The sequence below is a fragment of the Monodelphis domestica genome, chromosome 8 (assembly GCF_027887165.1).
Source record: "Monodelphis domestica isolate mMonDom1 chromosome 8, mMonDom1.pri, whole genome shotgun sequence".
Lineage (NCBI taxonomy): Eukaryota > Metazoa > Chordata > Mammalia > Didelphimorphia > Didelphidae > Monodelphis > Monodelphis domestica.
In genome coordinates this window covers 11,515,079-11,528,793 of record NC_077234.1, presented here as the reverse complement: position 1 = coordinate 11,528,793, position 13,715 = coordinate 11,515,079, and the positions used below count along the sequence as shown (strand labels likewise).

Sequence of the window (13,715 nt, the reverse complement as noted above, 5' to 3'; positions counted from 1 at the left end):
ACACACACACACCCCTGAGAATAAGCATGCACATGCACACACACACCCGAGAGTGAACACACACCTGAGAGTGAACACACATGCACATGTACACACCCCTGAGAGTGAGCACACACCCGAGAGTGAACACACACACACACCCCTGAGAGTGAGCACACACACCTGAGAGTGAACACACCCCTGAGAGTGAGCACACACACACCTGAGAGTGAGCACGCACATGCACACACACACCCCTGAGAGTGAACACACACCTGAGAGTGAACACACATGCACATGTACACACCCCTGAGAGTGAGCACACACCCGAGAGTGAACACACACACACACCCCTGAGAGTGAGCACACACCCCTGAGAGTGAACACACATACACCCCTGAGAGTGAGCACACACACACCTGAGAGTGAACACACATACACCCCTGAGAGTGAGCACACACACACCTGAGAGTGAACACACATACACCCCTGAGAGTGAGCACACACACACCTGAGAGTGAGCACACATACACCCCTGAGAGTGAACACACATACACCCCTGAGAGTGAGCACACACGCACGCACACCCCTGAGAGTGAGCACACACACACACATACCTGACCAGGAAGGTTTCCTGAGAGTGAGCACACACATATACACACACACACACACACACACACACACACCCCTGAGAGTGAGCACGCACATGCACACACACACCCCTGAGAGTGAACACACATCCCTGAGAGTGAGCACACATACCTGAGAGTGAACACACACACCCCTGAGAGTGAGTACACACACCCCTGAGAGTCAACACACACCTGAGAGTCAACACACACACCCCTGAGAGTGAGCACACACACACCCCTGAGAGTGAGTACACACACCCCTGACAGTGAGCGCACACACCCCTGAGAGTGAACACATACACCCCTGAGAGTGAGCACACACGCACATGTACACACTCCTGAGAGTGAGTACACACACCCCTGAGAGTGAACACACACCCCTGAGAGTGAGCGCACACACCCCTGAGAGTGAACACATACACCCCTGAGAGTGAGTACACATACCCCTGAGAGTGAGCGCACACACCCCTGAGAGTGAACACATACACCCCTGAGAGTGAGCACACATGCACATGTACACACTCCTGAGAGTGAGCACATACACACCCCTGAGAGTGAGCACACACACACACACATACCTGACCAGGAAGGTTTCCTGAGTGAGCACACACAAACACCCCCCAGAGAATGAGCACACACATGCACACGCACACACACCCCTAACCCTGACCCTGTCCCCAGCAATAGTGCCATGCACCCACACTGCCCCTCCAGCAGACAGCATGAAGGCATGTTGGATAAGGCCGTGGACTGGAGTCTAGAAAATTGGGCTTCCAATCCCTCCCGAGACTCATCGGGGTCTGTGATGAAGGGCCTCAACTCTACCTCAGTAGAGTGCAAAGAATCGGAGCCCGACCTCCAGGGTTGTGCTGAGGACTGAACGCGATCCCCTGGGAAGGTGCTTTGCAAACCTTAAAACTCGATGAAGCTCAAAATGGGTTCTCTTTCCACTCTAGATCTGGACTTCCATTATTGTCAAAGAAAATGAACCCCCAATGTAGAAACGCCCTTCCCTTGCAAGGCGGCCACTCAGCTGTCTCTTACTGGTTTAAGCTCTCCATGAGTGCCCCAGGAGACTCCTGGATTCCAGGATGAGTCAGAGGCAGGACTTGAATGCAACTCTTTCTGTCATATCTCAGACCTCTGCCTGTCACATTCTCGTTTTAAATGGGAGGAAAAGGCCCTTTCCAGCTTTTTAACTTTAAAATTGGCCGGCTCTCTTCAGAGCTCAGCCTGCCTCAAACCCAGAGATGGGAAAGGAGGGAGCCGTGGGGATAGCTTTGAGCTGGAGACATCTCCAGGAAGGGTGTCTCCAGCTCAAAGCTATCCCCAAGGGTAGGAAGGGTGACAGAGCCTGGTAGCCTGGGCCGGGAATGGAAATGCAGGCAAGTTGTCCCTAGGTAGAGCACAAGTTTAATTCTGGGTACCCCATTGTCAGAAGGGTGTTAATAGAGTGTCCAGAAGAGGGGAGCCAGAATGGTGAAGGACCCTGAATTCCTCCCACGGAATTGGATCTGTTTGGCCAGAGAAGAAAAGACTCAAGAAATGCAAATGCTATCTTCAAGTATTTGAAAGACTTTTGACTGGAAGGGAAATTAAACTTGCATGATGTCAGAATACCCTTCCTAACAATGAATGCAGTCCCAAGTGGATAAGCTGCTTGCTCAGGAGGCAGTGCATTCCACTTCTGGAGGTCTTCAAGAGAAGGTTGGATGACCATTTGATGGGAGTGCTATAGAAGAGATTATTACTCAGATGCAAGTTGCATTGGATGGTTTCCATGGCCTTTTTCACCCTCTTTCTGTGATTCCATAAGGCCAGAAGGAACAAAGGGGAGAGGAATTTAGCTAACAGCATCTTCCACAGCTGGGATCTGACTACCAAGGATTATCAATCCAGGCATCCTATAGTCAACCTGCCCTCTTTTTTTTTTTTTAATACACCTCACAATGGAAAATAACAACTGAGCCAATGCAATAGCGATCCATTTTAGCAAGAATCATCCAGCCCTGGAATTCCAGGCTGCCACTGAGGAGCTGAGTGAATTCAGAAAAGGAAAGGTCCTACAGTAGCTTAAAGCAGCCAAATCAATCTCCTGTTATTGATCAGCACAACAGCTTAGTGTGATTGAATCACATGGCCTGGGCTTGAGCACTGCTTGCCTACTACTTCCTGTTTGACCTTAGGTGAGTCCCTTAACTTTTCTTTCATTCATAGACACTGGACCAAATCCATGTGTCTGCAACCACAAGAGGAAAACACCATGCCTTTGTCTTTAAAGCAGTGGTTCAACCAGTCCTCCAACAGTTTCATTATGAAGGAGTGGTTACTCTAATCCCTCAATGCAACCTATAATTCAGAATAATTTGTAACGATCACTCCCGTCCTTGGGCTAGAATCAGTTGAGAAATTGTTGTCACACACACACACACACACACACACACACACACATACTACCAAAAATCACCACTGGACATGCCCAAGGTCCACACTTGTAGTCTGGCTTTAGGGAGGCTCTCTCCCTTCTGGACCACAGGTTCAGCTCCAAAGCCCACTGACCCAGCTTTGCTGTGCTGCATTCTTCCTTGTGGATGGTTAGCTGCAGGACCATGTCTCTGAAGGAGAGAGTACTGATGGAGCCCACATCCATTCTACCGAAATCTGCTCACCAATTCCCCTTTCCTATGTGTCTGTGTGTGGATTTAGCCAAGACCACAGGTGGATTCCAAGTGGTCATGGTTGGTGACTGCTTAGGAGGGTTGAACTCGGGCTACTCAAGTAGCCTTGGGTGCTGCCCCTACTTTTGTCCCAACAGATCCGAGTTCTAGTCCCTGCACTGCTCTAGTCCAGTTGTGACTGTAGGATGTCAGTAAGCCTCAGTTTGTCTTGTCTATAGAATAAAGATCAGTGCATTTGTCTTCCCTCTGCTTATAGGGCAATTTTAACTGAAGTGTTTTTTAAAAACAGAAAGTATGCCATAAAAGTGAATGGCTGCTACCACCTCCATCCTCCCCCTCACTGTCACCATCATCATGTACGTCACTGGAACTACACAGAGCAGCCAGTCAAGAGACACAGCTTTGGCCCATTGCCTCTCCCTGGACCTCTCTTTTCCCACATTTGAGTGCTTGGCCCAGAGCTATAACCAGGCTGAGGAAGGCAGAGCTTTGTCCCTGGGGCCACAAATACAGAGTTCAATGGCAGTACTTCTAGCACTGTAGGAACAGTAATAATAAGAGAAATCACTAAAAGTTAGGCAGGATGAGAAAGAACTTTACGTAGCTACCTCCCAGCAACACTATGAGGTAGGAGCTGTTGTTATCCCCATTTTAGGGATGACTATGTCGACATCAAAAGGGGCGAAGTGTCTCGTCCAGCTAGTGTCTGCAGCAGAATTTGGACTCACCTTCCTGACTACAAGTCCATCAGTCTTTCTGCTCTGCCATATCACTTCCAGAAACACTAGAGCTTAGCATCTCGTAGGCAAGAATGGCAGACGCTTCCTGATTCCTTGGCAGATGAGCTCCCACCTCTAACAGCCTTGTCCTCCCCACTTCCTCCAAGGGTCTCCACCACAGCGCTCCCCAACTACTGGATCAAGGGCATGTTTCACGACATAAGCCTGGGGCAGTTTTGTACCATAAAACTGTCAATGATGGCTCTGCCCAGACCAGAGGAGACGAGGAATGCGAGGGATTACTTTTAGAATGCTGGCTTGGGGAAGGAGTCAGAAGAGCATGGGGGCTCCCTGCTACATTTCAAAAGAGGAAAAAGCAGACACTTCCAGAAAAGCACTCTTACTGCATCCACAGACCTCGTACCCTGGCGCTTATTTATTTTAGATCAAACATGTTACATTTCATTGCCACAAAATCACCCGAGAGCTCCAAATCATGTACATCTACCCATTGTCAATGGTGAATATGCTTGCATTGGTGTGGGGACTCCCCCCACCAATATCCCTGAGGATAAATAAAAGCAGCAAATCTGAACACTAATCCTAGAGACCAAAGACGGAACTTTGGGGTAGCAGAATATGGTTCTGGCAGCACCCATGGGGCTGGATTTGGGTCACCATGGGAAATCTCACTATCCAAATGGCCACAGTTCATACAGATCCCATCACCGATTGCCTTCTGGGAAAACAAGCGGAATGCTAAGATCTCCCAGAAAACTGATGCCATTCCCATTCCCATCTCGTCCCATGGTGCTCTGAGGCATTGTTTGAGGACTACGAGAAGCCACAAGAGCACCCAGTGGAGCGAGAGCCCCATAAAGGCAGAATGGCTCCATGAGAAGATTCCAAAAAGTCTGAAACTTCTCAGGGATCAAAACGAAACAAAAACAAAAACAATGCAGCTCAGCTTCCAGAATTCTCCAGTTTCTTGGTCTTCAAGAAGATGTTTTGCATGGCTGAAATCCGATCTTTGTCTTGAATGTTGTAGACCTGGAACTAGAGAGCAGAGAAGGAAGATGAGAAAGAGAGCGGCCAAGCCTGCCATCCTTTTGGACTTCAGCGTCCACTGATCTAGACGTCCCTGCTCCGGAGCCTTCTATGCTTCCTCCATGAGAAGCTCCCCCCCCCCCCCCCCCCAGGCTCAGCAGTGGTGCCTAGGCGTGCTACACGGTCAACCTTCAGGATTCGAAGACAACTAGTCTTGTCGATGGCGTGATCCATCCACGAAGACAGACCACAAGACCTCTCTGACGAGTCAAAAGAGGGAGTCTGGTGAGGCGCCCACTAACTTGGAGCCCGGATCTGGAGCCACACAGGCTCTCCGTCAGGCCTTCCTCCAGCCTTTCCCAGCTCACTCGGACCTCCCAGAGCTTCCGCTCCGTGGAAAACCCAAGGGTGTGATCGGAACACAATGAGACACCTGAGGAGGATTTCCTTCGATTCAATTTCGCATGAATTTATCAAGCGTCTGTTGTGTGCCAGACACCGTGCTAGGCTCAAACAGCAGAAAGGAAATGAAAATTCCCATCCTACTTGAGGGGGCCACAGGGGGCGGGGGATGCGACCTGCACATGGAATTCTGCACCTGGACCATGTTTTGTAGTGCCAAAGAACTGCAACAAAAGCAGCGGTGAAGTGGCTGAACAAATCGTGAGAAAGAAAGGGAGTAAGCAGGTAGGTCGCCCCTACTATGCACCAGGAACTCTGCGAAGCACTCTTACAAATGTGATCTCACTCTGTAGAAGATGCTATCACTATTCCAGTTTTACGATTGAGTACATGGAGGAAAAGAGAAGAGAAGTGACTAGCCCAGGGTCACACAGCAAGTGAGCCTCTGAGACTGAATTTCGACTTGTGTTCTCCTCACTCCAAGGCCAGCCTTCTGCCCCCCGACTTCCTCTATCACAGGGTACGCATTTTTAGGGCGCCAGCCTGTGAGATGACTAAAAAGAACCCTGGGAAGACTTGTACGAAGGTGCAGAAGCAGAATGACGTAGACAATAGCAAGAGGCAGGAGCTAGCGGCGGTCTCAAAAGCCGAGTGTTGAATTGGAAAAAGAGCCCTTGGCGATCTGTCTGGGGGCGGCTCGGGGCTCGCAGACCGCCCCCACGTGGTAGGCGCCAACGCTGCTGCGTGCGGAGCACGCTGGGGCGGCTGCTTTTCCAGGAAGGCTGTGGTGGAAGGTGTGAGAGGGACGAGCCCTCCGCCGCGTTTGGGGCTTTATGGGGACAGAAGCCTTTGCGGGGGGCACGGCGCTAGGCACGGGGGGAGCTGCCTACCTTGTCCAGGAGGACGTCGAAATAGGCCGTGTGCCAGTAGCTCGGGCTGTTGGCAGGCAGCTGCAGGAGGGCCTTGATGCCGGTGTCGAGCCTCGGGGGGCTGGCGAACAGGTGGGTCACGTGGATCTGCAGGGACTGCTCTGGCTGGCTGGCGAACTTCTCCACTTGCTGGTACACCGAGTTCAGGTCCAGACCTCGGCCTTGGAGGAGGTTGTGCCTGGGGAAGAGGAAGTGGGGGAGGTTTCTGGCGGCCAGGCAGCAGAGCAGGACCACCAGGAGCCGGTACACGGAGCCCTCCAGGTCGGTCCAGTCCTCCGGGGAAGGGAAGAGCTCGGTGGCCCACAGCAGCACCATCTGTGGGAAACAAAGCAGAGCCTCAGGGTCCAAGGCCAAGGCTGGGAGGTGCGGAGGACGAGAGGCTGCAGGCGCGCCCACGGAGGTCCAATGGAGCTGCCCTGTGGCAGGGGCTTACTGGAGGGGAGGCGCGGGAGGGGGGGGGGGCTTTGGGGGCGGCAGCGGTGTCGAGGGGAGCCTGAGGCCGCGGGGCTCCTCGATCAGCACCCACCACGCCCCTGGCTGTCCTTTCTGGGCGGCGGTGATGGGCGCCCTGTGCCCAGCGGGATGCAGCCCCTTTCACAGCACAACTCTTACTCCTGTCTGTCCTCTGGGGTCTGCTGCACAGTGGGCACTCAATAAATGGTTGTTGATTGAATATGGGGCATAAGAGAGTTTGCCAAGCAGATCCTAGATCTCTGCTCCAGCTCAAAGCCACAGTGTTCAAGGCTGTAGAGCAGCCCGGGGAAGATGTGGCACACACGCAGCACGAGCTGCTCCGTGCCCCTCTTGCCAGTGTCCCTTTCTGCATGCGCCACCCCTCTGTCCAACCTCAGAAAGCACCCCCATCTCTCCTGGAAAGCCTGGGGCTCCCAGACGGCTTGACTTTGCCCTCTGGCACTCGAACTGGGAGAAGGGTCACCCATGAGGGCCCAGAGCAGGACAGCAGTCCATCCCCTGATGACCCCCAGCACTGACCTTCAGCTGGTCAAACGTGAGGCCGGCCTTCTTGCCTCCCTCTCGCCAGCTCTCATTGTTGACCCTGTCCAAGACCGAGAGGCTCTCCAGACGGTAGCCTTGGAGGGAGCCCACGATACTGAGGAGTTTGCTGATGAGGTTGTCGGTGGAGACCCTAAAAAGACATCCAGATGGAAGTAAACAAATAGGCTGGGAGTCTCAGCAACGTCCCAGAAAAAGGCCCCGAAGATTCTCCCTTGTTTCCACTGATCCAGCACCCGGATGCGTGCGGGCTCAGACAGTTCAGACCGAAGCGGCCGGCCACCTGGGAGGCCTGCGGTCCCACTAGGTCACTGACCAGGCCTGGGTTCATTGGTCAGTCTGCAAAGTAATTGGCTGTGACTCGAGAGCGCTACATGTTGGTTTTAAAAGACAGGCAGAGACAGTATGCAGCGAAGAAGTCTTCCCAGGAACTATGTTTGGAGCTGGAAAAGAGATGAGGAGGGCTTTACTAACTCTTGCTAAGAGTTAAGGAACTCTTACTTAGAAGCAGCAGAAGGGTCAGCCTTGTGAACCCAGGAAGACTTGGGTTCGAGAATTGCCTCCCTGCTCCTCTGCAAGTCGATTCATCTCTCTGACACCGAGCTGTGGTCAAGCTAAGAGTTTGTATCAAGGAGAGAATTCCCAAATGAAGAGCTAAATCATAGCTGTAGACCAAAAGGAATCACAACTCACAGACGGCCCGCAGACCCCTTCTAGCTCATCACATACTCACATTTTGCCTAAAATTGACGAGGTATGGAACAAATGGACTCACAGACCCATCAGTCCATCCCTGACCTCTCTCGTGAGCAAGTCCTCCATCTCTGATGTTGCCCTGAAGGTCTCAGAGGCAGCTTCCATGAAGAAATGTGCATTGGCTGACTGCCCGACCAAAGCATAACGTGCTCTACAGCCCCAAGGGTTTTCCTGGACATCCTCCCCTCTTCCAAGCATCCCTCTCGCTGTGGAGGGCACCGCCATCCTCCCAGTCTGCCAGAGCGGAAACTCTAGTGTCATCCTTGACTCATCAATTGCACTCCCCAATCGCCACAGGTTCCCCTTTTCTCATCTCAGCCCCAGCACCTCTCCCCTGGGCTTTGGCAAGTCCCAAATGGTCATCTCTCCTCCCTCTCATTCATCCTCCACTCAACTGCCAGAGTGATTTCCCCAAGTCCCACATCTATCCACGCACACCCTTATTCCTACCCAGTGAACTCCAGTGGTTCCCTCTTGCCTCCAGGCTCCAGTATACACGTCTCTCTGTGCCATACAAAGCTCTTTACCGTCTGGCCCCAATTTTTTCTCTCCATGCTCCAGGCTTAGCATAGTCTATGCCACATACATGTGCGTTGATTGATTGATAAACTCCTCCACTCCACTTGGAAAGCTCTTCCTAGTTGGCCCCGATCTAGCATTCCAAAGTCATCCTACATGCTAAATTCTCTTTGCCTCCCACTTAGTCCTCTGTCTCAGGGCTCCACACCTTTGCCAGTCCTTTCCCCCGCACCAGAAATGCCCTGCCTCTCCCTTCTACCCCAGAAATCGATCTTCTTCACGATGCAGATCAAGTCCCATCTTCTACACAAAGCTTTGAGCCCTGATGTCCTCTCCCTCAAGCTACCTTGTTTTCCATTATTTTGTGGCTGTTGTACTTATAGTTTTCTATTTATATATTATACATAATATATATAGTCTATAGTTTTCTCCAGACTTCCCTATGTGCTTGCTGTCTCCCTCATTAGAATGGAAGTTCTTTGAGAGTAGGGATTATTTTGTCCATTGTGTCTTCCGGATTTAGCACCAAGCTTGGCACCTAAAGGCTTTTTGGTGTAGTGGAAGACTTCTGGTAAAGGGGAACCCACTTCCTCCAGAAATAGTTCTGCTTTTGGATAGCTCTCATTACTAGGAAGCTTTACCCAGGTGAGATCTGCTTCTGTAATTTGTACCCATTGCTAAATAGCTGGTAGCCTTAAAAAAACTAAAGATAGCTGCTGGCTATCTTAGAGAAGAAACTCTATCAAGAGAGGAAACTCTCCTCTCTTGGCTAAATATACAGAGATCCTTCAAGGCATGATCCTATGGGAAGGTCACCTTCTTTGGTTGCCAGCCAATTTGTCAATGTTCTTCCTTAGATATAGCATTAAAAATGAGCACAGTGGAGGCAGCCGGGTGGCTCAGTGGCTAGAGAGCCAGGCTGGAGATGGGAGGTCCCAGGTTCAACTGTGACTTCAGACATTTCCCAGACTAGTCACTTCACCCCCATTGCCTAAACCTTACCGTTCTTCTGCCTTGGAACCAATACACAGTATTGATTCTAAGACGGAAGGGAAGGGTTTTTTCATGAATGAGAACATTGTGAATATCATCTCCCTTGTTGCAGGCACTTAAGTAATCAAGCCTCTATTTGTAGTAGAACACAAGAATAATAATCCCCAACCTAGGCACAATGAGAATCTTTCCAAAGCTCAAACTCCTGGGTAGAGGCTGAAGTACGTACCATCCCCATCATCCATCTCACCTGCTGAGGAGGCTTCCAATGAGCCTACAGAGGCCGAAGGGGCTGACATCCCAATAGGAGCTATACAACATGTCAGTACGTCTCAGAAGTGGGAAATGGAACTCCATCTTCATGGCTCCATCCTGTCCCTCCTTTAGCCACTAGCCCATGCTGCCTCTGGCCTAGACCATGAAGTATCCAAGAATAACATTGCAGAATAGCTTCTATTTCTATCTGAACCCCATTGAGAAAGAGCAGAATGAAATAATAAGAGCTCATGTTTGCATATCTGCTTTAAGGTTTGTAAAGCGCTTGATAGATGTTATCTCCTTTGAGCTCCCCTACAAGCCCAAGGGACAGAGAGATGTTAGAGCTCTTATTAGTCCCTACTGAATGATAATGAAAACCAAGGTTCCATCCCCTACAGCTGCTGTGTCAGTGAGAGCAGTACCTAGATCTTCCTGGTTTGGCATCACTAACAAGGAAACTGAGGCCCAGAGCAATCATAAGATCAAAACTTGGAAGACCCCCTGATCTAACCCTCTCACTTGACACTCCTGGCCTGGCTGCCCTTTCTCCAGGGGTCAGTTAAACCTTGCTTCCTTTGGCTCTCAAGACTCCTCCCAGTCCTTAGTCATCCTAAGACCCCTATTCTTACCCCTTGGGCACAGATCTCCATTTTTCCCCTTTTAAGGCACCCTCTCCCAATATACTCTTTCTCCATCACTGGCCTGTTACAACGACCTCTTCTCCCCAACTAGGTTAACTTTAGAGCACTACCCAAGGAAGAGTTGTTGATGCCCAAACTCACACAGTTTGCAAGAGTGAGGTTTAGGGTGCAGGTCTTCAGACGCCAATCTTTCCTAGATGGCGGAGCCCCTCACCATTGCCATTTCTGGAATGGTAGCCCATGTATCTCTTGGACCTCCTAGGCTGGGAGATGGTAGTGAGCTTAGAGGTCATCTGCTCACACACACATTCTCCTGACATCTTCCCTTTGGTCTCAGGACAGTGGGTCTACTCGACCTCTCCCTTCAGCCATTGCCTCTCCTTAACCACCCAGAAGTATTACTCACCAATGTCCATGGCTCCTAGTCCAGGGGAGAACACCTACTGGGAGCCACCTAACAGAGGAAATTCCTAGCTATGAAGCCCCTTGGCTCAGGACAGAGATGGGCAGGCCTAAAAAGGTCTGAGAATGAGAAAGGAGAGGGCAGAACAGGTATTTCCTAGACTTCTAAGAAAAAGGAAAAACTATACAACCTCAAAGAGGGCCTGTAGCCAACTCAAAGGAAGAGATGCCTTAAAACAAGACTCTGGATGGTCCTTCCCTTCCTAAAGCAGCCAATTCCACTTTGGGACACCTCTATTGCCAGAAAGTTTTTTTTCCTGACAGCTAGCCACATTTTCATCTTTTCAGTGACCACCCAGAACCATCCCAGTTCTGCCAAGAAGAATAATTCTCATCCCTTTTCCCCATGATGCCCTTCAAAGCCTTTCCAGGTCTCCAGCCCTTCCAATGCATCTTCACATAGCAGATCATTGACACCATTAACAATTCTGACCACCCTGCTCTTGCTGATTTTCATTTTATCAATGTCCTTCCTAAGTCTTGAGTCTCCATCAATCACTCAATGAACCAACAGGCATTTATTAAACACTGACTAGGTGCCAAGCAAGCACTGTGCCCAGGACACTGGGCCAGAGTCCCCCAGTCGGGTCCAACAAGACAGAAGAGGACAACAGGATTGTCACTTCCTCAAACCAGGAAACTAGCCTTCCTTTAATGGAACTTCAGGGTGGAAAACAAAGTGGCATGAATGGTCATACACAGCTTTCCTTAAGCAGAAAATGTTGAATTCCAATCTGAAATGTGCCTCTGGTTCACTCTGTGGCCTTGGACAAGACAGGTAGCACCCACTTATCTGCAATTCCTCATCTGGCAAGGAGAATAATGGCGACCTGCCTCTTGGGGTGGGGACAGTTTAATGACTGTTTTTCAAGTGTTCTGAGAACCTCAAATGAAAGGGGTCACATGAATGCACATGATAATTATGTTACCATCTTGGGATAGGGCTTAATCATTCCAATCGCGCTGGGAGTCCAGCCCAGAGAAGTCCTGGTTGTCTTCAGGTAGAGAAATGAAGAAGTTTGCCTAGATCGACCTTCGGCAGGTTATGGTCTTGGGTGGTCTCACTCCACCCTCCAGTATCTTTTTAAGGAGCCAGCAGAAGCTGACACTACACTCTCTGACCACAGGGCTGAGTCTTATCTGAAAACTTTTGGTCAGAAGTCTCAGGCTGGACAGAGCCTAAATATGATAATTAGCACCCATGAGAAACTGGCTGCTTCTATCGGGGAAAATAATAATAAAGAACATTTATATAGTGGCAAAGTACTTTACATCTATTATTTCATGTGAGGCTCACAACAAGGGAGGTAGCTGCTCTTGTTGCCCTTATTTTACAGAGGAGAATACTGAGGCAGATAGAGGTTAAGTAGCTTGCCCAGTTTCACACACTTAGTAACTGAGGCCACATTAGAACTCAAGTCTTTTTGATCCCAAGACCACGTACTTTATCCACTACACCCTCTACTACTAGTACATTAATGTCGGGGCAAAGAATTAAAAACCAAAGGGTTGTCCATCATTTGGAGAATGAATGAACCAATGGTATCTGGTTGTGATGGAATACCATTGCGCCATAAGGAATGACAAACAGGATGAGTTCAGAGAAACCTGGAAAGATTTCTATGAACTGATGCAAAGTGACGTGAGCAGAATCGGGAGAACATTGTATACAGTAATAGAAATATTATGTGATGATCAACGGTGAAAGACTAAACCATTATAAGCAAAGCAAGTCTCCAAGAAAATCATGGGGGACTCGTGTTCAAAATGCTATCCATAGCCAAAGAAGGGCCTGTTGGAATCTGAATATAGATCAAAGCAGACCATCTTCCAGTATATTTTCTGTAATGAGATTTCTATTATACATGTGATATGTGTCTTCTATCATGACATGAGCAACATGAAAGTATGGGTATAATCTATATCAGTCTATTCACTGCTTCAGGGAAGGGGGAAGGGAGGAAGAAAATCTGAATTTTAAAATAAAAAAAAAGCAATTGTCAAAAATTGTTTCTACCTCTAACTGCAAAAAAAAAATGGAGAAAAAATTTTGTAAAAGATTCATGCTAATAAGGGGCAACTAAGTAGCATAGTGGATAGAGCACCAGGCCTGGAGTCAGGAGGTCCTGAGTTCAAATTTGGACTCAGATACTTCCTAGCTATGTGACCCTGGGCAAGTCAGTTAGCCCCCATTGCCTACCCCTTACCAATCATCTGTCTTAGAATTGATTCGAGGAGAGGGAGAGGGAGAGGGAGAGGGAGAGGAGAGAAAAAAGATGCATGCCAAAAATATGCAAGGCTTTCCTTCTGCCTCCTTCTAAGATATCTTTGTGTATTAGGAGACAGTTGGGGGGAGGGATAGAAAGATAGCAGAACTGCCTTTACCTCCAATGATGGGAATCTGAGGGTATGAGATCAGCTCCTTGGTGCTGAATTTTCTCCAAGCTGCCATCTGGGAAACCTTGGGCCAGGTGCTTCCTTTGAAGATGAAGAATACTGCGGTTCCTCTTGACCACAGGAATGATGTTAAAGCAGATCATTCTCCAACCACTGGACACCAGCAGAGACATGTGGAGATCTTCTTCCTTTAAATTCGCTGCATTCAGGGAACCTGAAACAAGGGCCAACACAAGAACTGAAGAATAGTGGGACCTCTAAATAGAAATATTTCTCTTTTACACACTCA

General features: G+C 49.4%; 1 protein-coding gene across 2 annotated transcripts in view; it reads right to left on the bottom strand.

Moving 5' to 3' along the window:
• Positions 1 to 4,389: 4,389 nt before the first annotated feature.
• MAB21L4 (mab-21 like 4) overlaps positions 4,390 to 13,715 on the bottom strand; it is a 30,333-nt gene continuing 21,007 nt past the window's right edge. Inside the window, exons 2-5 of one of the 2 annotated variants that reach the window (XM_007502398.3) lie at positions 13,415 to 13,640; positions 7,380 to 7,533; positions 6,348 to 6,564; positions 4,390 to 5,064 (exon numbers count right to left, since the gene is read on the bottom strand). In XM_007502398.3, the coding sequence (XP_007502460.2) occupies positions 4,940 to 5,064; positions 6,348 to 6,564; positions 7,380 to 7,533; positions 13,415 to 13,640 (722 nt within the window). In that variant the 3' untranslated portion in view covers positions 4,390 to 4,939. Of the gene's footprint in view, positions 5,065 to 6,347; positions 6,702 to 7,379; positions 7,534 to 13,414; positions 13,641 to 13,715 lie in introns of both variants that reach the window. The other variant, XM_001373757.3, reaches the window with a different exon arrangement.